At 40.8% G+C, this 23,503-nt stretch overlaps 1 protein-coding gene and 1 long non-coding RNA gene across 3 annotated transcripts; one reads left to right on the top strand and one right to left on the bottom strand.

Moving 5' to 3' along the window:
• Positions 1–8,126: 8,126 nt before the first annotated feature.
• fgf5 (fibroblast growth factor 5) lies at positions 8,127–22,276 on the top strand. 2 transcript variants are annotated; one of them, XM_082556086.1, is made up of 4 exons: positions 8,127–9,397; positions 12,895–12,998; positions 21,072–21,165; positions 21,266–22,276. In XM_082556086.1, exons 1-4 carry the CDS (start codon positions 9,187–9,189, stop codon positions 21,568–21,570), a joined length of 714 nt encoding a protein of 237 aa, XP_082412212.1. In that variant the 5' UTR covers positions 8,127–9,186; the 3' UTR covers positions 21,571–22,276. The 2 variants fall into 2 exon arrangements, with proteins under 2 accessions (XP_082412212.1, XP_082412213.1); XM_082556087.1 differs by having other exon boundaries at positions 21,072–21,527.
• Positions 20,026–20,664, bottom strand: LOC309719744. Its single transcript, XR_014280308.1, has 2 exons — positions 20,289–20,664; positions 20,026–20,206 (listed from the first exon to the last, which is right to left on the bottom strand). It is a non-coding gene; the product is annotated as an uncharacterized lncRNA (long non-coding RNA).
• Positions 22,277–23,503: the final 1,227 nt, after the last annotated feature.

The following is a 23,503-nucleotide window of genomic DNA, read 5'->3' as shown; positions in this document are numbered from 1 at the left end:
GCTGGGACTCAAAGAGGTCACCAGCAGACTTAACAACACAGCCAGTGGCAACTACTGGACATCTCAGCGAGGCTCCCGAGAACTTCTGATGGTAAGAAAGCACCGATCAGGGTGAACCACATCATGTTTGTGGATTCAGTGAAACACTTGACGTAACACTTCTAAAAGTCAATACAATCAGCTGGCAGTAATTTATTTCTGTGTGGCCTCTTCCCACTGCTGGGCATGCCTACATTCTTGTGCAAAGTAGTATAAACACTGTAAATCATATATGGACACAGCTGATGACTATGAGAATAACTTGGCTGACCCCTTTAGTCATAGATGAAGCTTTGGGCAAGCCACCACTGAAAGGCCTGATGAACCATCCTAAAATATTAAGTGACCAAAGAAAGTGTACACACCAACTGAGAGTCCACAAGTAATTTCACTCCCACGAACGAGCTCAGAAGCATAATAATATACAACAATCTGAGGCACAGCTCATTAATTCTGACCCATACACGCAGGACACATGGATGCTGAAACTAATGCATGTGTTCATATCAGTGTAGGTCTGAAACTACAAAGCTTTAAGCTTTATGTGATTACTTTTATTTCACATTAGTTATTTGCACACAAATGCTACGATTGTTTGAGCAGAGAAGAACTTGTCTTTAACCTCCTAGGACCTGGCGTCCACATATGTGGACATCACATTTTGGGTTCTCTAGACCAAAATACTAAATTTTGCTCCACAAGGGCCTGATATCCACCTACGAGGACGTTATACTGCCACTGCTCTATCGAATTTTAAAATGAACGTCCTCATATGTGGATCTCACAGCGCTGTACTGAAAACCTGTTTGTGATTGCTATGATTGCCACAGTGACCTAAACTGGTAACAGATACTATTTTCCTTTACAGTTAAGTTGCAGCTTTTGAAGTGTGTTCATTGCAGCAGTAAGGCATGAGTTTTACTTTGAAGGGTCCTGGTTTGCATCATGTTTCAAGTATTGAGTCAGTGTTTGGAGGCAAATCAGTGTCTTCATGTAAAATATTCCTCCTCCTCAGATACATCGTCCGGACAAATTTAAAAAAAAAGAAAAAAAAGAAAAAGTGCAAAGATCATAAAGAAGAAGAAAAGTCAGAGAAAAAAAGCACAGAAAGACAACAAAGAAATAATGACTAACTTTATAAATAAAAGTATTTGTAGGTAAATTCAGTCCCCACTTGATTAAAAAAACTGATTTATTTATAGATTCATTACATCCTTATTTGGCAGGTTGTAGTGTTTCTAACATTTCACAAGTTTGTGAAATCATTTCTTTGCAAATTTTTAGAAAGGATAAACTTTATACACCACTTGTAGCACAGTCAGCCCAACTTATACATGAGACAGAAGTCTTTTCTAATCTCACTTTTGTAACATTATTCTCTTTTTCCTTTTCCATTTTTAGTCCAAAAACAGATCCCTTGTTGAATATTAGCTTGAAAGATATTCAGAAATCCTTACATTTTTTCCGTTAAGGTTCACAAGTAACATAAATGAGATCATTGGCACTAGGGGTGCAACGATACACAAAATTCACGGTTCGGTTCGGTACTTTGGTGACACCGTTCGATATTTTTTCGATACAAAAAAAATGTTCATGCCTTTTTAATTTGTCATTTATTAAAATTATAAATATATATTTTAACTCAAACGTACAGTTTTTAAATTTAATGTTGCTGAAACATCAAAGTAATAAAAATAATAAATCTACCTGATGGAGAAATCACTCATCTTTGGAAAAGAGAGTTTATTACAGAGAAATGTCTCTTTCCAAAATAAAAGCTATACTATAGCTTCTTCTGGGCTATATTCTCAGCAGCATATTAAACATATCAGGTCCCCATAAGGAGAATCCTGTGCTAACGGCTGTCTAAATGACTCGGGTGAAGTTTGTAGCATGCTGCTTGTTGTTTTTGTCTGCTTCCACTTGTCTTTGCACTAAGATGATGTCGGAGTAAATGTGCAGTCATATTCGTTGTGTTCCCACTAGTAGGGTTGCCAACCGTCCCTTAAAATACGGAATCGTCCTGTATTTTGAAACAAAAGTACACGTCCCATATTGAGCTAATAAGGGACGCACTTTGTCCCGTAATACAGTGAGAATCAAAAGTAGTCTATAAATGTTAATGGAATTAACACTTTGTTTGAAAACATAATTCCCAGCCCCTCTCCTGCTTTGTGACCAATGAGCTGACAGCACACTTATGACAATTCAGATTACCGCTCATCTCATTGGTCGAGGAAAGGTCGCTTGCGGAGAAAATACCGGAAGACAACAGATGACCACAACAAGAAGCATGGCCAACAGGGAAACAAACGCTGACACTGCGGTGCAAGTCTCGGACGACAGTACACCTAAAGCTGGGCAGACACTGTGCGATTTTTTCAGTCACGTTATTCAGCTCCTGCTCAAACTGCACGATTGACTCGCAGGGGTTAGAAGTTCGTATGTCACGATGTACTCTCACACTATACCGCCCGATGCTCTGATGCGACCTGAGTGCTCACACTGTGCCTCCATAACATGAAGGTTATAACAGAAAATCTGTCGCTCTCTCTCTCTGTCTTTCACTCACACAGACACACCACCACCATCAACTTTGCTAAATTGCTAATGAAAAACATTGATCAGGCAGCTGTGATTAAGCAGCGATGTAAATCCAACTATTTTCACGGTTGTTGTGGTCGTGATAATTTTGTGATGCCGCATTCTACAAGTTGTGCCTCCATCGCTTGTGTCCAGATCACACGCTGCACAGCTGTGCTGCTCCATCTTTTTCACCAACGTTTACGTTTGCGCGTGAGCAGTGTGAGCGCCTGTGGTGACACCCTCACGAGCGATTGATGATCGGGAGCTGGTCGTGAGGTGTTAATCACTTCTCGTTACCCCACGTATACTACACGACGCACGATGAAGGCCAAAATCGGTCCGATCACTCAAAAATCGGCTCAAAATGGGCCAAAAATCGCACAGTGTGAGCCCAGCATTAGAGCAGCAATGTTTGTTCCCCTCAGAGAAAGGGAAGAATGGGAAAAGGAAAACACCTGGCTGGAAAACGTTAATATGGGCATGTGCAGTGAATATTAGCGCTATGTGGCCAGAAGTGTGATAATATAATTTATTTTGTGTAATAAACAACTGCAAGGATAGATGATTACAACAAATAGATGACTAATACATAAAAGTAATACATAGATGAATAATGATGATGAGTTATGATGCGTAATCATGGGAACAAGCGGGTTTACAAACAGGAGCAGCTGATTAGCATTAGAAAAGCTGAAATAATACCTCAACTGAAGCCAATTGTACTAAATGCACTAAATGTGCACTGTTACAAGAATATTTTTCTTTCTATTGTTTTCTATTATTTTAAGTTAAGCAGGACAAAGTTCTTTTAAAGAAAGATTTACTTATATTCTCAAAAGTTAAGCATGACAGGCTTCTGTTTAAGAAAGAGACCTGTTTTACTGTGTTAATGTTGTCATTTTGAGCTAAAAATAAATGGCTAAATGATCATTTGTTTCACATGTGTTCATATCACAAAGAATAGAATACACATCTACTTAAATCAACTTCAAGTCAAATGGTTAAAAAAATAATTTCACACACAAAAAAAGAGCTAGAAAATTCACCACACTGGGAAGGGTGAAGACAACTGGGTCGCCCGGCCCTGGCCACGAGGTGTCCCTTATTTATTTTTCAGGGAGTTGGCAACCCTACCCACTAGTGCTGTCAGCCTTAATCTGAAATGACGTTAACGCCACAACACGGCAAATCTCCGTTAACGAGCTACCGCGGATTGCCCCGTGCGTGGGGCTGGACAGCGTCAACACGTTAACAAGCTAACTGCGCTAACGCACTAGTTCCCACCAATGTAATTGAGCATTGCGTGGCACATCCGACATACTGTTTTACTTTTGTCCATGACGCGCTTACCTTCAGGGTCATACGTCACATGAAGACCAAAATAGTTCCAAAGGCCAGATCTGAATGAGGGTGGGGGAGGTTCAGTTTGCCATGTTGCAAGGAGATTAGCTTCTGTCTCGCTAGCTTGCCCTGCGCTCAGTGAATCTGCGTTCGACTACTCCGCCTAGGCTGCACTGTCGAGCTCAGATCCACTGAGCGCTCAACACTGACAGCATCGTCAGAAGGAAAGTTGATAAAATAAATTAAAAATTTTGTATTGTTCGATATATCGATACGAATATCGTTGCACCCCTAATTGGCACATATTCATTTTGCCAAGCCATCCAATAATAATTGACTTTTTCCTTATTAAAAATTTATTCTGTAGCAACTTTGTTGATATTGTGATTCTTCCAAAATCCTATGTGTCCATGTCCACGCCCACTGGGAATGCTGTTAAACTGGGTTTCCATTTTTTGATAACAGTTCTACAACACCTGATGGAGCTACATGCATCCCATACATCTTTTCAAACCCAGAGTTGTACTCATAATAATACTGTAGTACGACTGCTGTCACACTTCTTCAATCTAAGCACATCTGTATGGTGCCAGCATCATCCATAGGACATAATGTCAATGTGAGACCATACCTGTACTTTCCTTGTTGCAAACTGCCTTGAACCTTATGTAACACATACATTTATACCATGAGAAGCCAACCAACGTTCAGTCAGCGCTATCACCCAACAGTAAGAAGCCTACGTAATAGAACAGTCTGAAAGTTCAAATTTATATGAATCTTATGACCTTAAATATTGAGTTTGCATTGCAGATATTTTGACTTGCCACAGTAGGTCTGCCATTGAGTTACCTACTTAAGTAGGTAAGTAGAATAAGCAGAGTCTCACAGATATATCAGTAGGTACATATATAATAGCTAATATTAGCTATTTGATATGATTGCCACATCAATAGTTAATCTACTGATGTCCCTCTCTGGCCATTTACAGTTTGTTCAATCCTATGTGTCCATGTCCACGCCCACTGGGAATGCTGTTAAACTGGGTTTCCATTTTTTGATAACAGTTCTACAACACCTGGATCACAACCTACTTCAGTTAACTCCGGTGTACCCCAAGGCTCTGTCCTGGGGCCTTTGCTTTTTCATTATTTATCTCCTACTTCTAGGTAATATATTCAGGAAATATAACATTCAATTTCACCATTACGTAGATGACACCCAGCTCTATTTCTCTTCTGAACCCACAGCTACTCTCCCATTAACATCCATTTCTGATCGTTTAAGTAAAATCAAAGTTTGTTTTACTCATAACTTTCATAAAACAGCCAAACGCTTTTCATTATTTATTATTAACTCTGTTGTCACACCTTCTCCTCAGGTTAATAGTTTTGGTGCCATCCTCGACAGTACCCTCTCCTTCACCACTATCACTCTGCTTATTTTCATCTTCGCAATATTAGTCGCCTTCATCCTTCAATTACTCCAAACAGTACCGCCATACTTGTCAATGCTCTTGTCACATCTCATTGATGTTATTATAATTCTTTTCTGTACAGCCTTCCTCATAAATCTCTCCATAAACTGCTGTTACTTCAGAATTCAGCTACTCGTATTATATCCAGAACCAGAAGACCTGTGGTTAAACAACTCCATGTTATCCGTATTCATCTGATCTTCTCCATACATACTTACCCTCTCGTACACTCTGCTCCTCTTCAGCGTCTCTTTTGTCTGTTCCATCTGCTCACCTGACTATTATGGGACTAAGAGTCTTTAGTTGTTCTGGCCCAAGACTGGAAGGATTTCCACCAGATCTCCGGACCACGAACTCTCTTTCTACTTTAAATTTTGTCTTTAAAAACCCATCTGTTCACAACAGCATACCCTTCATTATTACTTGTCTTACTCTATTGTTAGGTTGGTTTTATAGTTGTGATTTTATTTATTTATTTATTTGTTTTTATTTTGCTGTACTAATGTAATGTGAGCTTGAGGGTCTTTAAAAGCACCTATTATTATTACTACTGCTGGGATTTATGACAGCTGATTCAATTTTTAAAAATTAAGGAGACAGGATCAAAGAGACAGGAGAAGCAGTCTTATACCTTGTTATGAGTGTTGGGGTTGCTGTAATTTGTCCACCAGAGGCCGCTGTGCAATTTCCCACGTGGCAACACGATGACCAGCTGATCCGAGCAATGCTAGAAAGTGTGTAAATGAGTAATTTACAAGTTCTTTGTGACAAAAACAAAACACTTACACGTCCTTAAAATGTCTGTCTGGCTCTACTAGTGAGCCATCACAGTGAACCACTATTCACACAAGCAGGACCTTCCTGTTTCCATGAGGGAATGCAGACATTGTTGCTCTTTGCTATTTGATCTAGAGCTCCAATGCTAAAGCTTGAGAATGATTTTATAAAACTTTTTGTTTTCTGTGAGCATTAACATAATAAAACTGTCTTTCCTCCTCACACTGATGCAGACCGTTTGAGCACCACACAACATCAGAGGACCATTGCCATTAAGTTGACGACTGCGACCGTAGCTGGTCGGATGCTCCCAAACACACCCTCACATTGATCACCGTCAGTGGGCTCAGACGGCTCAGGGGTGTAGCAGAACCTGCTGTCTGCTGTTTGCTTAGACTTAAAAGCTGCTAAAAGCTGGGATCAATCGGGCGGGAGAATCAATCAGGATCATCCATGTTTATACGACTCAGGGGGATTACCTCACTGTTACTGGAATGGCCTCACAAGAATGGCTGCCCATTAGAACAGTGGGACTAAACACTGCCCTGCTGTTTACATAAAACGTAATGTTGGCCCGGCCTTGACTCTGTGTGCCAGAGACAATTAGAACTCTATACAGCCTGTAATCCACAGCCGGGCGCAAGCTAATCAAATTCAGACATAGCTGGGCCCCTGAAAACAATGAGGGATGAGATTACGATGAATGTGTGTGAAGATAGAAAATTAATAAGCTTAATACAAAACACGTGCTAGGGTGACCAAGAGTCAGAGAGCACAGGTTCAGATGGACGATTTTAAACTGTTCTACATTTTGGCACTTTGAGCTGGCTGACAAATGTAATTTGAATTGAAATGGTGCAGGTAAGGACCAGGTAGATCATACCGTGTGCCAGAAAATATACAATTTAATGTATTTATAATAATGCACATGTCTGTGTCTTTTTTAGGTGTCCTTTCATGAGAGTTTAAAACAAAATCTACTAGGATCTAATTGCCAGTTGATCATAAAACACTACTACTGCTACTGGAGCAAGAAAGGAAGGGATGCTTTCATGGAGGAAAAATTAGTTTGTGAAAGATGAAAAGAAGTTTGAGGGGAAGTTTAAATACTTGCATACTTCCAGTGCTTTTGAGTGCATGAGAACCTACAAGTACCCAGATGCTGTAACAGTCAAAAAAATCAAAAAATCTTAGCTATATAGAAGAAAGCAAGAGCCTATCAAACAACTATCAGCCACTAGGCATGATAATCATGATTAAACCTAATGATCATTAGATCTAGAGCAGTGGTTGTATTGAAAAGTGGGCCTGACAGCCCCCCCCTCCCACCCCACCCTCAGCCGCCACTCCCCAAGACACCATCTTTTCAAGCATTGTTTACTAGAGAGAGTACATAATCCAACAAGCACATTTGTTTGAGCCATACACAGGGCCTTATTATCCCTTTGCTGCAGCTTAGCAAGAAAACTGTGTCAGATCTCAAAAAGGGAATTTCACACCATAAATAAATAAATAAACACATTTGACTTGTGCAGTTCTGCTGGACAACTACTGAATCCTGCCAGGTTAAACTAAATGGGATGGCTGATGTGTTTTGGTCAAGTTTTTATTTGTCATGTACACGTAACAAATCAGAAAACCAGAAAAAGGAAGATTCGTCTGTCACAGGACAAACATTCAGACTGTGGTAAGCATCAGTTTCAAGATGACAGATTACTATATCTAAGACATTTTTACACATTTTTAGACACACATAGTAAGAAAAGCATAGCTGTTATCAGTTACATTAAGGAGGTTCCCTTGACAAAAAGCCAGAAAGTAAGAAGACTTTGAAGCTGACTTTGAACTGGAAATCAAGCAAAAGGCAGTGATCTCTGCAGAAGCTGTTCACTTGTGTCATTTCAGGTCCACAGGAGCTGTGATCTTCTAACAAACTTTTTTCGCTGACCTTGAACCAGTAAGATAAAGCCTGACAAAAATAAATATGCAGTTCTGTACAGAATCACGTAATCTTGCATCTTTGTGTTACTGGTTATAGGGCATGTTTTTATTTGGGGCTTTCAGTGTTTGGGCACTTTTCCTGGTAACATCTACTGCAAAAACAGCCATCCTAACGGGGTCGTTCAACAGGTTCAAGGGGATATGACTTTTGAAGTAGCAAAAGTCAAACTTGGGTGGAAGGGAGGGAGAAATGTTATACATAAATATGTTACTCATATATCTTCCTTATATTATTTATTTATTTATTTGTTGCATTAATCCACACCACAAACAGATAATTGCATTGTCTCTCCCGCCACTGTACACTGCTCAGAATACATTAGTCAGCTTGACGCTTGTTCACCAAATGTGTGGACGCATCAGATGAAAAGGTGGACTGAGGCCTATAAATACGGCTGCCTGAGTGTCCGGTGAGCCAGTGTTAAAACCCTGCTGTACCACCTGAGGATCTCAGCCCGAACCTCTCTGAATTCACTCCTGCGAGCGGTGTTTCATTATTGCCGTCCGGTGTTTCTTTTACGGAAAGAAGCGTCCACAGCGAAATATTTTGTCCTCGTCGCTTCAAGTGCGAATTAATCGCGTCCACGCTCTATTAACATGTCGTTTCCCTGTGCGTAAAATGCCGCGCTCAGTGCGTCCTGGCGCGGACGATTGCTTGGAAAATGTGCGGTGTCTGTCGCGTTTCCATCACGCCCCGCTGCTGTGGGTCGGTGCTGAGCAGGAGTGGCATCTCGGCGACAAAATCTGGATGAAAGAGCGTCCTTTAGAGCTCAGGCATGCATCGAGAAGTGAGATCATTGGCGTTATAAATATCCCCGTGCCAGCAGAACCACTCCAGCTACTGCAGCCGGGGTAATGCCTAGGAGCGCTGCATGCAGTGCGTGCGCACGGTTTCTGGTGCTCAGATCTCAGGAGCGAGACCAAAATGCTAGAAGTGGCCTCGCGGGTGTCTCCTTTTTGAAAGAATGAATGTTCCTCTTTACCTTCTGACCTTCGCTCACTTGATTTGCACCGCTGCGGGAGCTCAGCACAACTCTTTGGAGCGCCAACTTCTGGAGGAGGGGATCCGTTCGGGACGCAGGACTTGCAGACTCTACTGTAGGGTTGGCATCGGCTTCCATCTCCAGATTCATCCCGACGGTAGAGTCAACGGCAGCCATGAGCCCAACCAGCTGAGTAAGTCATTCAGTCCGGCCTCACTGTGCACGAAGCAGCCTAACTACTAATTTATGAAGGTCTGAGGCGTGGATGAATCCGGTGCGTCCCGCTGAGAATGCGCACTTGGATCCTGTGTTTGTTCCAATTGATCCCCGTTCTGTCTGCAGCGATGTCTATTTTGACTGCCATCCCTGCAAGTTTGAACAATGATTTACACATAAAGACGGTAAGGAGCGCGCTGCTAAACTTAGGCTGCCCGAGCCTGTGAAATATCTGAGCAGGCATCTGTTTGACGAGCCTTGTTTGTGTCTCTCCGGGGATGTTGGCAGGTAGACTATTTGTAGAAGTAACAGGTGCAACAGGATGTATTGGACTGCGACTCAGCACGACTGACATAATCGCAACAACGCGACAATATGCACAAAAAAACAGATTTCTTTTAAAACGTTTATTGTTTGTTGTACCTGCAAAGTTAATGATTTGAGCTGCAGACTCAAGTATTAAAGTGAAATTGATTTTCAGATGATTTAAGAGAAATGAGATTTTGGAACCACAAACAAACGCTGATGTTTGCAGTGCAGATATTCGACTTAAGCGTCATCCTGCACGCTGGATTGTTTAGAGCTGAAATTCTGAAATATTAATGATCATGAATGAAAAAGATCAAACAAACGAGTTGATATTTGTTGTTGCTGATAAATGCATAACAGAATTCAGGAATCACAGAGTAATATAGTTAAATGTATAGGTTGGGTATGAATCTTACAGCTGCCTGTGTGTTTCTGAAGGGACGAACTAAAAAAAATCCCCTATAGATTTGGAAAATTGAATTATGACTTGAAATGTCTGAGGTGTAGCCATTTCCCCCTGTTTCAAATTCATTTACACCTCTACAGGGAGATGACTAACATCACAGTTTCACTAAATAATCTGACTTTTAGAGCATGCCTGGCACTTTGAAAGCTATCTGTTCACACTAAAAACTCCTTCACACTCAAGTAGATGTTGACCATGAACACTAGTTTCTAAGTGACAGCACAAAGTAATGTGCAATTTGACAGTAAACATTTATCTAAATAAAAACCCTTAAGGGAAAATGAACTGTTAAATTTAGCTGTTTCAAAATGCAAAAAGTCCCACCTCTCTGTTTATGAAGTCCTGTGTCAGCTAGGCCACAAAACTAAAGCCATAAATCAGATTTTCAGCTTTTACTGCACCATCAGATCCTTCATCGCTCATCCGTTGACGAAACAGCAAAAGCTCACCGTGAAAGTGCACTTGTGCCTCCATTTCATGGTCCCCTTTAGAAGAGTTGTCAGGTTACATGGATTTCAGCCATGTGGTTTTGAAGCCTGAATGACAGGGCAGCAGACTAGCAGGAGACTGGGCGTCTTGGATTTGTAATATGAAGATTCTTTTACCATCACGCAGCATCAGATTCAACTCTTAGATTTAACTCAAATGCTCACATTCGAGTTTGGATGCGAGACCTTTCTGCTTCAGGACAGCGGTTCTTTATTTATTGATTTATTTCTGTGTGGGTCCAACAGTGTGTGTGCATTTTTGGGGAGTTAGTTTCACAGTTCATTATATTTAATCTTTTGTTTAATGCAGAGGTTCAGGGACTTCTTCTGGCATTGACCGCTTCAGAAGCAGAAAAGGATTTATGCCCCACACCCCACAATTTACAGTTTTCTCAAAGTTTTTTTTTTTTTTTATCATAAAAAGAATCTGATTGAAATTTTAGTTACATAAAGATCAGCACAGCTGCATTCACACAGTCTTGCTGTTTATATTTCCCTCATAAATCATATTAAGCTTAGGTTTTCTCTATACTTTTGTATGGCATTCAGTCATTACTCTCCCCTGCAGTAGTCTCTGAGCCTGTGTGTTGTTCCTCTAATTGAAAAAAAGTGTATTTATCCAAGTTTATTCATGGCTCAAATACTCACATAAGCCATCAGCACAGGTAAGGTTTAGTTCAACATGCTATCACTTAACCCTGTAAGACCCAGTCCATCAAAAAATAGCCAGAAAATTCAGATTTTTTTAGAACTGAGATGTTTATCAACCCTTATAACAAAATCCACTTTTTTTTGCTATATCATGCTGTGTATGATATATTTTTTATTATATTTTTATTATATATGTTTTGTATCACATTTGTATCAATTGAGTGTTTTTGGCAACTTTTTGTTAACAACAATGTTAATTTTAGACAAAAAAAAGAATTTTGTCCATAACATTTTGAAATTATGGCGAGCACTGATCATGTCTGATCATGTCTCAGAAACGTATTTATCAAATATGATACCAAGGGTATTATAGGATCAACAATATCAAGCTTTTTGATGCATGCTCAATCATCCAGGAAAGTAAATCTCCAAAAAGTTGATTCCGTTCATCTGGACGTAGCGTTTTGTGGGAGAAACGTTTCGTCACTCATCCAGGTGACTTCTTCAGTCTCAGCTGACTGCAGGTTTCCCCAAATCTTATAAACAGTACATTTGCATAATGACTGAAACCAGCCCACTGAAGGAACAATGGGCTGGGAGGTCAGCAACTTAATCTTAATTATGCAAAGTATCATAACCACTGATCAACAACCACTGATCAAAACCCACTGATCAATGACCACTGAGATTAAGTAACTTGGATGAGTGACGAAACGTTTCTCCCACAAAACGCTACGTCCAGATGAACAGAATCAACTTTTTGGAGAATATCAAGCTTTGTTAGCAAGATAAACTAATTTACTAATCATAACTAAAGGAATAACTTTGTGGATGGTCTGTTTAAGTAGTCAGCTAGCTGCACTACAAATCACTGACAATCCTCCAAACGTGGTCCAGTTCAGTGGCATGTCCAGTTAGGCACGTGCATTTGTTCAGAACATTTCATATGGTATATTTGATGTAAATAACAAACACTTTGCACATCTTCATAGTAACACTTTAACGGTACACTTTTACGTTTGCATAAAATGTTTTCATTAATAATAAAATGGTTTTGCTTATTATTTTTGTATGAAGCAACTTTGGTATTTGGTCCTTCAGTGTTCAGCCATTAAACACACCATGAACACTGAAGGAGGCGATGGTGGCGATAGGTTTGTGCCTCAGGAGGTGTTCTTCTGTGGCCCCCAAATATTTTATACACCAGTATCCCTCAGTTTGGTTCTTACTCATAACAACTGATTCCTCCAAAACAGCCCATAAAAATCTTTCGTCATAGAGATTTGGAATAATTAAAGATAGAACTACTGCTCCGTGTTCCCTTTTTTCTATTCATGCAAACACTAGCGATCTAAAGAAGCCTACTAAAGAGCCCACTAAGAGATAAGTCTCAACGGTGCAGCTGAACAGGATAACAGCGCTGACATGACAGCAGAGTAGATCATGTCAAAGTCTGTTATTCGGAGTGAGGACGAGCAGCAAGAGACAGAAAATCACAAGACGAGTAAAAATACATCCTGTCACCAGTCAATCATCAGATCATGTTGTTTGTCCTCTTAGGTGTCCTGGAGCTCTTTGCGGTTTCTCAGGGGGTCATCGGTATCAAAGGGGTCTACAGTAACAGATTCCTGGCCATGAATAAAAGAGGACGGCTGCACGCAACTGTAAGTATCCCACTCAGTTCCTACACTATTAAATTCACTCAGCACATACAGTGTGTGGATACTTGAGGGGGCACAAAGCAAGTGCTGACTGGAATGTTGCTGCCCAATTAAGCAGCTTTTAATATGATTAATTAGTTATGTGCAGTTTGGATTTATAAAGGTCAGGGCCTTACTAATGTTTACACTGTCATATATGCTTATATATTGTATGTTCATCATATTATTATTGCTAGCAAGCTGCCTTTTTCCATATCAGGCAGACACTGATCAACATTATCATCCAGCTGCAGACCTGTAATTACAATGTGTATTCGTCCACAAACTATTAAAGTGGATTACACAGAACACTAGCAGGGATATGGTGAGTGTGGAATCCAAGTGAAATCTGCTAACTTGCAGTGATGACATGTGAAATAATAGTTGATGCTACAAAAACTGTAACTAATAAGTTTTTGTAGTTTGAGTTTTTGTGCCAAACTCAGAATTAAGTTTGCCACTCAGATCATGGCAGATAGCTGCCCTTCACTGAGCCTGGTTCTGCCGGTGGTTTCTTGCTGTTAAAAGGGATTTTTTTCCTTCCCACATTTGCCAAGCCCTTGGTCATAGAGGGTCGTCAGATTGTTGGATTTTTTGTGTATTATTGTAGGGTCTTTACCTTCTAATATATATAGAGCATTGTCATGACTGTTGGTGCTATACTACTAAAGTCTTTGTAAGCTACCTAAATGAAAAACATGAGGACAAGACGTGGATACAGACAATTAAACATGAAACGCTAACACAAGAAAGAAGTGGGACATTCGGTATGCTAATGAGCGTAAAAGCATTTGGTAATGATCTGTATTAAACTTGTAAATCTTGACAGAGTATATGATCGATTATTCAGAAAGCACCATTATTCTTTGTGAGTGCATTAGCTAACTATAGCAGCTTGCTAACACATAGCTAGCTTTAGCTTTCTAAGAACAAACTACATATGGAGACAAATACCTGCTACTTGTAATTATGCTCAAGTGTTAGTCACTCACCTTGTTTGGTTAGTGAATATGCCGCTCTGTAGCATATAGTGTAGTGCACTGGTGACTGCTGCTGCTAGAAATGGGTCTGTCAAGAAGTGTAAAGCTGGATGAAAGTGGCAAATGTCTTATAAAAACATACCTGCAAAGACCTAAAAACTTTAAGTATTGTCTTTGTTGACCACTCGTCGTGCTCTGAGACTTCCTGCAAACATATAAACTCAGCACCAGAATTTGTTAACGGTTATTTTCTGCTGATATGATGCTGATTTCTGCTGGAATCAAACATCGTTTGGACTCGTGGTGCATTTATTCATTAGAATCTTTTCTGTTTGTTTTATTTATTAGCTTGTGCAGCTTTATATCTGTGCTGCATAACAAAAATCCCTAAATCTGACATCAACATGTCAAGGCACACTGCTGTAATCTGTAGGCACAGTTTTGAAGATTTTCAAATTCCCCCAAACACACAGTAAGCCCAAATCTACCCACAGCAGCTTGGCCTTGCCGCCGTGAGCAGGCCGGACAGCCAACAACCAGCCGCACTGACGAGTCATCAGCGGGAGTCTTGGCACGCATAGACATAGAAGCAGCTCCCGATTAGCATGTGCTAATGTGAAGAGCAGATTAATTCCAGTCTGGGACGTCTGATAGTATAAAGAGGAGTGAGCCATGAACTGAAAATCAATATGCTGAGTAAACAATCAGCTGGACAAGCAACAATCGGAGAGCCGGAGCGTCTGTGAGCTGCAGCGGTGCTCACGCTGAGCGATTTATGGCCCCTCAGCTCCCAGCATTGTTTCATGAAACCATGTCAGTGGGAAGCGATGCAGCGTTTTCCCTCAAAGTGGATTCTCAGCCACAGCTTGTTATTAAAATTATACACATGTGACTGTGTGCTATTCACCAGCAGAGATTTGTTAACCAGCTTATATTAGCCCTGAAATAAACTTTTTCGAGGTCTCAGTTCTTCGCAAACAAGATTTCAATGTAAACTACATCAGCTGGATATTAGGAGAAAACAATGTGACATAGCGCTGTTGGGTATTGCCTCAAACTAAAGATAATTATTTTGTTCTTCTGGAAGTCTTGAGTACACAATCACCAAGGCTGTGGAACCACCACAACTGTGTTTGGCTGACACTGTGGAAACCTTTAAAAAGCAGTTAAAAACTTAATCAATACTTTTGCATTGTTTATATTGTCTATTTTATTACTTAATGTTTTCTTTATTTTAACCTTTGTGTACAGCGCCTTGTGACTGCCTGTCTACGAGAAGCGCTTAATAATTAAACCTTACCTTACAATCATCACTGGATCAGGGATTTTCTGCTTGGTACCACAACTCCATGCCATGAACTGCATGGCTTATACTATGCAGAGGTCACCGACACTGTAATCCTAATCTGTTGGTGGTTTTGTGTGTTTTTTAGTTTATATGGACCAAGCATCACACCTTAATGTTTCCAAGGATTATTTATGGGCCCCTACAAAAGTGTTCTTGATATACCGTCTCTGATTTTGAGGCCTCGAGATGAGTGTTTTCACAGTCACTTGACAAGTGAAGTCAAATATGCCACAGATGGTCCTCAATTCTGAGCAAAAGCTACACTTTGGAGAGTGTTTGACCCAATAAACTCATCAGGAAAAAGTGTTAACAGAGGTCAAATCAGAAATCCTTTATCCCATAGACGAGTACGGGAGCAGAAATCTTCCTGCAGCTGTAGGTATTGCAATCTGGTGGCCTTAACATAGAATTCTGGTTTAATGCAATTTGCACTGGCTTCTTTTCCACTCTGGAAGCTACATTCATGTTTTATAACCTCATAGATCACGAGTGTGACCACAAAACCTTTTACACTACACTGGGTACACTGTCATTGGCTAACGATGTAGTTCTAACTATTTTAACCTCATTTTTAACTCTAATGAGGACCATGAGTCATACTGATAAATTTCATGTGTTCGTTATGACTTGAAAGTAGTGACTGACCTTATGAACTCCCCAGGAAATAGAGCAAGAAGCCATAGACATTTATACAAATGAGAGTTGCCTCCTGCTGGTTAGTTGAAGGAATGCATGTTTAAGCCGCTTCAACATTGGCCTCACTTTCAGATCCATTTTCTATATATAGCATATTATTATCTGTAAAATAACTCTGAAACTTTCAGTGACATCTGCCTTGATAGGTGGAGTTCAGATTTTTTCTTGTCACATTTCAACACTTTGCTGCCTCTGCAGGATGATCTCAGGCTTTTACGCTTATATTCTTGTGCACATTGCAGCTTATATAGTTGATATTTTCTTTCTTTGTAGTAGAGCTTCGCTGGTTAGATGCCTCGCACTCTGATAGTCTCGTTGCTTCCTGCAGTTGGAGTGTATTTTTGCCTCCAGAGCGGCTCTGCCTTCAGAGGAATATTTGTACAGTTAAACTCCAATCTGTGACTACAGCTGCACTGTGCTATTTAACTGCCTTAATGATTTGGTGGATGTAAAACCTCGGGGGCCTCAGGCTCAGGCCTCGCGGCAGGGTGTCAGGTGACGTGCTGAACTGTATCTGTTGCATCGTCTGTCATATTTACTGTTTAGATGTTTTCACAGTGGCAGTTTATTCGCTGAATAATGGGCGAGGAGACAGATGCACATTGCTCTGCGTGACCTACTCAGCAGGCTATCGCAAACATAATCTTCTGAAAGGTGAAAGGGTCGCCAGCATTTGTTAAACAAACAGTGAGGGAGGGGTTATAGATAAAAGAGAGAGTGATACACACATACATAGCTAAAAGCAAGCCTGTGTAGTGGCAGAAAATACCACTAATCACTTTAATTTGTCACAAATGAAATAATTAATTAAAGAAAGGCCTCACCACCAGGAGCTGTGCTCAGCCTGCACTTCAAAATGTGAAGTAGAGTCCTTCAGGAGACACTTATCATCACTGAGGCACAAAATAATGCCAGGTGTTCAGGCCTTTGATGACATCTCTGCCATCAGATCAGATAACCTGACTAACACAACAGCAGGATCGTGTGTGTGAGTCAGAGGGAAACAGAAGCATTACAAATATGTCAGGATTTGTCTTTTTTTTCTTGTTTCCTAACAAACAGAACAGAGAAGCTATTAAGTAACTAAATAACTGATCGTTTAAATTAAAACACTCATGCATTATATCCTTTGTTACAATAAAAAGTAATCTAATGTATTACTTTGTAACAACTGGTCTCCTTTTATGCAAATGATTGTATAAATGGAACTGTATCATGTACAGTCAAGTTATATACCAGGTTCAGAGAAGAAAGGTGAGTTAAGTTACAACTTCATGTTGTTGGTTGAGTATTTCTGTAAGTGCTGAAATACTAAGAGTATCCCACACAAACATGTCTACAGCCCAAAGTTAATTATGTAAAAAAAGAGAAAATAATTCATGTCAGAGATCAGAGGAGAATAGAAAGACTTCCAAGTGATAGGAAGGTAACAGCAGCTCAGATAACCACTTGTTAAAAAAGAAAGCCTACCAAAGAACATCTGTGAATGCACAGCACACTGAACTCTGAGCGAGACGGGCTACAGCACCAGAAGACCACGCTGCTTGGTCTGATGAGTCTCAGTTTCTGCTGTGACATTTGGAATGCAATATGACGGCATGGATCCGTCCTGCCTTATATCAACAGTTCAGGCTGCTTGTGGTGATGTAATGGTATGGTGGATTTTTTTCTTGGGACACTTGGTATCAAATGAATATGTTCAAAGGCCGCAGCCTACATTAATATTGTTCCTGAGCACGTCCATCCTTTATGACAGCAGTGTACTCATCTTCTGACGCCTGTTTCCATCAGGATCATTCGCCATGCCACAAAGTTCAATTCAACACAAACTAGTTTCTTGACCATGCCAATGTTAAGAAATGTTAAGAAATCAGTTGCAGTCAAACAGCCTCCACAGTCACCAAAGCTCATTTTGACACTTAGGTTTCGTTTTTTATTTAAATAAACTGAACTACGCTGTATGCTTTGTTTCACTATATTTCAGTAAAGGATCATTTTAAAATCACAGCACATTTAGTTGGAAAAATGTAGGATGTGTTATGTCTTACCTTTGTACCGAGTCTCTACAAGATGTTTGATATATATATATATGTATATATGCATGTATATATATCAAGGATCATGGGAACGGACCCTTTAAAAGACTGTAACCTATCCTGCAGGGTAGGAGCCAGGTTAAACAGCTGTACAAGCATTATGATTTTTACAATGAGATCTCTGGAATCTGGCTGCAGCTATTAAATCCTATGAAACGCAGCACGGGCCAAATCTTCTTCTTGGTATGCATGCTTATGTGTGTATACGTGCCTGCATGTGTGTGTGAGAGAGTACATTCATACACGCTCCAGTGGATTTGTTTCCAACGTCTAATTCCCCGACTGGTTCCAGAGACGGTAAGTTGCTCAAATGTAGCATTTCATTTCAGTCCACCCACAGCTGTGACTCTGGAGTTCTATACTTTTTTCTTAAAATCGTCCTTTAAAAACAACAACTAAAAGAAACAGTCGGTCACTTTGAATAACTTAAAGGTTTGCGCTGTTCTGCTGCGGCCGCAGTGCACTCTCCTGTGACTGGCATGTTTACCGAACGCTGTAATGGCATCATTTTCTGCTATGCTGCACTCTTCAGCAAAGCAGAACAGTTTGTTTTATTTCAGAATGGCAGGAGGTTATACAAGGAAGTCATGCTGCAGCAAGAAAGCCGGCATCCCTGGGTACATGTCAAAGTTTCCCACCCGAGATATATTTAGGCACAAAACGGGAACATTCAATGAATATCTGCATCTCTGTGCATGACATGTGTGCAGAATGCAGTGCTGCATGCCAGTGTTACATTTTTACATCTCTTTCTAATACTTTGGTAGACAAAGTCTGATCAAACCTGCGACCCAAATAATACAATTTTGATGCAGTCCAACTATGTGCGTCAGGTCCATCTGGAAAACTTTAAGCTTTATGGTTCTTCTTGGATAACCAAACTATCGCAGGCATGTTAAGCAGTGTTTGGGAATAATATTTGGATCATTTAGATTATTAGTAATAATTCATTAAGGATTTTACTTTGCAGACTTGCTGATATTATCTGCACTATTCATACACGAGTAGTCTGATTTAAACCTGCCCCATTCCTCATCCTCTGTTTGAGAACCTGGGTGGGATGAAAACTTTTGTTTCAACATGAGGAAAAATCCATCTTATCCAACACAGTTTAGAAAAATACAATAACTCTGCTGATTAAATTGTAAGAAGAAGAATGATCATAAAAACGCCGGCCCATGTCTTCGTTCTGAAGTTCTTCCTGAATGAGTTCAATAGCAGATGCCTTTTGAGTTTTGTGGCTTTGCTGCTGTCAGTGAAGGTGTGACTGTGATAATGAAATCATGTAGATCAGCGGTCTCCAACCTTTTTTGCGCCACGGACCGGTTTATGCCCAACAATATTTTCACGGACCGGCCTTTAAGGTGTCGCGGATAAATACAACAAAATAAAACTAGTACCGGTACCGAAAAAAAAGATTTATTCATAACACACGTGAACAGACCCAGGAAAACCGAGTTAACGATAAAAACGATAACAAAATAACGCTGGAAACCGATAAAAACCCTGAAAACCATACATTTCACACCTGAGCCTCAACTCTCGCGGCCTGGTACCAAACGACTCACGGACCGGTACCGGTCCGAGGCCCGGGGGTTGGGGACCGCTGATGTAGATGACTTATTAAACCCATCACCAAGGAGTATCTGATGCTTCTGCACATCTGTTGCAATTATTGCAGCACAAGCATGACCCAGCTGTCTCATTAGAAATGTAAATTCATGCTATTTTTATAGTGTGTGCAGGTCCAGGTTCAGTTCAGGTTTCTGTAAGTGGACCTGAAGGTAGAGTTTGGTAGGTGAACTGTCAGGCGCAGTGGCCCGTGGACATGGGATGGACTCAAGTGCAGATTCAAAACCGGAGGCCAGGGGTGAGGTGTAACGAAAAGAGATTTTATTTTACAATGCTCAGAGGCTAACAGAAAGTGCAGACTAGAATCAATGAACATAAACTAGATGTCTGAGGCGAGAGAAAAATACTGTGATGATAACTAGATGGCAGGGATAACTGGGTGCAGGTACTGGGCAGGGGAAACTGTGGCGGGCCAGGGCACTGAAACAGAGGACAGAGCAGTCAGGGGAATCCCACAGAGGGTTGCGAGTGAATCTAAGGATAGTACACTGAGCTGTCTTACAAGCTTGCAGGTGGGGGTTGCGTGGAGGGGGGAGGCAGGAGAGGTCCAGGTGGGTGCTGCATGCAATGCAGGGAGGCAGGCAGGAGAGAATGGCAGCTCCAAAACGGAGAGGGATTACCGGCGGCAGCAAACTGGTATCCAGGAGAGCTTGGTAGGTGGGTTTCAGAGGCTGACGAGAAAAACAGAGATACGGTTAATACACACGATGAGTCACCAAGGAACGGACGTGAGGCCGAGAAATGACTAAAGTTGGCAGATAATCTGGTGAAGACCAGTTGAGTGCGCCGGTCATAAATACTGCTGGTACGATTGCCATCAGGTGAGGAACAACAAAGACTCCACCCAGTGGGGAGGAGCTGATGCTGTGGAAAACCACCCAGACCACGACATGAACAGTAAATCCTCACGTGTGCATTTCCGGTTTTGCAGGAAAAGGACAAAAATCTCACAGCAAAGGAAATTTGTCACAGAAAGCACAGAAGCTTTTCACAGTAGTTGTGTGTATGTGCTGATGTGAAAGTGAGATCTTCTTGCAAAAAATGAAATAAAATAATAATGCTAAAAGATTTAGTAATGACTTTTTCTGTGTCCACTCACAAGGTAAACAAGTTTAGGTTACATTACATGTTTGGATATGCACAGATCAAGAATCACGTGTGTGAAAATGACTTGGGACTGTTTGCAAATACAGCAAGGTTCAATTATTCAGAAAACAAGAAAGAAATACAAGAAAATGACACGGAATAATACTTGTTAACACCCTGCATTTCCTTTCTTTTGTAGGAACGGTTCACGGATGACTGTAAGTTCAGGGAACGTTTCCAGGAGAACAGCTACAACACTTATGCCTCAGTAATCCACAGGAACCACAGGACAGGTCGCGAGTGGTTTGTGGCCCTTAATAAGAGGGGGAAAGCTAAAATGGGCTCCAGCCCCCGGGTCAAATCCCAACATGTCTCTACCCACTTCTTGCCCAGGGTCAGCATGCACGATAAGGGCGAGCAAGGCTTCACCATCACAGACAGGAGCAAAGAGAGGAGGAAAACCCCACTCCCACCACCTCCAAAGCCACCCGCGGCAAAGGCAAACATCCAAGCAGGAACCACACCGAGGCATACGCAAGTCAAGTACTGGCCCAAGTACAGGTTTGGATAGGTTTATAGAAATTGGACAAATGGACGTACCCCATAAACTGACAATGGTTATTTATCACATTCAAAGCATTCCAGGTATCTACAGACTGTGTGAAAAACCTCAAAGGGCTGACAGGTACAACTGCTGAGCTTTTCTTTTTTGAAGCTATGACAATAGCTGGATGCTGTGTTTGAGTTAACGATGCTCTGTCACGTTTTACGTCGTCATCCGTGTACATACCGATGAAGCTGAAATCCATAACATTAGAAATATTCTTGATGAGGAGTATTTGACAGAGAGACTTTCAGTTTGTTCTGCTGTCTTGCAAGAATAAGAATGATGCTCTTAATCTTGCAATAATGACACTACCCCCCCTGGCTAAACAAAAGCGATTTCGTTCAGGACCACTGGTGGATAGGAGATTATTTCTGTCTGCAGTAATGTATTTTTGGTCACGTGCTTCTGTTCTAGACTGCCCCACCCATCCATGTGTCCAGGTGGAAAGCATAAGGCAATGTTGCCTGCCTCCTCATCTTTCTATGTTCATATATGGAAAGCTAGAAGTAAGGGAGGACAGTACCAAGAACCCTCCACACAGAACAGCAATGACAACTGATCTGAGATTCACTGAGTCAGATGTGACTTGAAAGGAAAAGCTGAGGCTGCGAACTGATCTGCCAGTATCGCAGCTTGACAACATGCTATGACTGATTATGACTCGAGTGAGGACTACATAGTTATTTTGTTTTGTTTTGTTAAATGATAAATAAAATGATGATCAAATGAAGCTGGCGAAACACCATTGTGACTTTTCAGTCATACATTCTTTGTATGGGGGCCTTTTATTCTTCTAATAAAACATGTCATTTCAGAGGAAAATCATTTAAAATTTGCAATTATTTTATGAAATTATGTTGCGTCTAATTTCATTAGGCCAAAAAACGTATCTCAAAGTCCGATCTGAAAAAGTAACGTTTTATATTATGTCTAAAATTAGCAGGGAGGTGACACATCTAAAGCAGATAATGGATTTCAGCTTTAAACACTAAAAAATAATGAGGTCATGAATATTTTCATGTTGGTTAAGTCACACATGCTGTGATCACTTTTTGATGTAATCTGTATTTTCAAGCCACTTTTTGAGATATAACAATGTCTCTCAGTGATTCAGCCTGAACATACACACCGGCCAACTTTTTAGGAACACCAGATTTGTGATAATGAGCAAGAAAACGTGGACTGGCTCTCTGGAGGCTCCTCTTTTTCTTGGACAGCTGTGAGGGATCATGGAGAAAACTGTCCATCAAAACTATCATTTTAGCAACCGGCTGTCCCCCCAAAAAATCCAGAGTCACGACCTCCCAGCATTCCACCCAGGAGGAGCGCACACCGCCGTCACCACAGGGATAAAGATGCCAAGAAAGAGCCGCCGCTTGTGTAGAGGAAGGTTCAAGCTGTAGGTGTATCAGATGGCAATGACCTCATAGGAGCACCGGGACATCTCAGGGGAAAAAGAAAAGCTTGGTGGCGAGGAACGCAGAATGTCTCAGAGTTTGGTTTAAAAATCAAATATTGTCTTTAATGTAATTGTTTGACTTATTGGAGACGGCTGCACATTTTATAAAACACTTGTTTGAAATCAGTGTCATGAATTTACTCCACTGGCAAAAAAAATGCATATTAATCTATGACGAAACTATTTGAGCACACAGCAGTGAGTGCAAACGTTTTAAACGCGTATCAGAACGCTCTATATTTAGTTTGCACTTTTTGTAGCTTGCCATCACCCAGTGTGTGAATGTGTGTGTGAATGGGTGGATGACTGGATATGTAAAGCGCTTTGGGGTCCTTAGGGACTAGAAAAGCGCTATATAAATACAGGCCATTTACATAAGATTGTCTCATCTTACGTTATGAAGCCACCCTGTCTCACAGAAAAAAGAAATATTTCTATTTGTTTGCGTACATGGAGGTTTTTGGTTTACAAAACTTCAAACTAACGTATTTCAATTGTAGGAAAGTTTTATGCCTACAGTAATGTTTTTTTAATGTGTGAGACACCTCGGACAGCGGCAGCAGTT

This window comes from Aulonocara stuartgranti (genome assembly GCF_965226115.1).
Source record: "Aulonocara stuartgranti genome assembly, chromosome: 12".
NCBI lineage: Eukaryota > Metazoa > Chordata > Actinopteri > Cichliformes > Cichlidae > Aulonocara > Aulonocara stuartgranti.
Note: the sequence above shows the minus strand (reverse complement) of the source record. Positions and strands in the feature narration are given on the sequence as shown.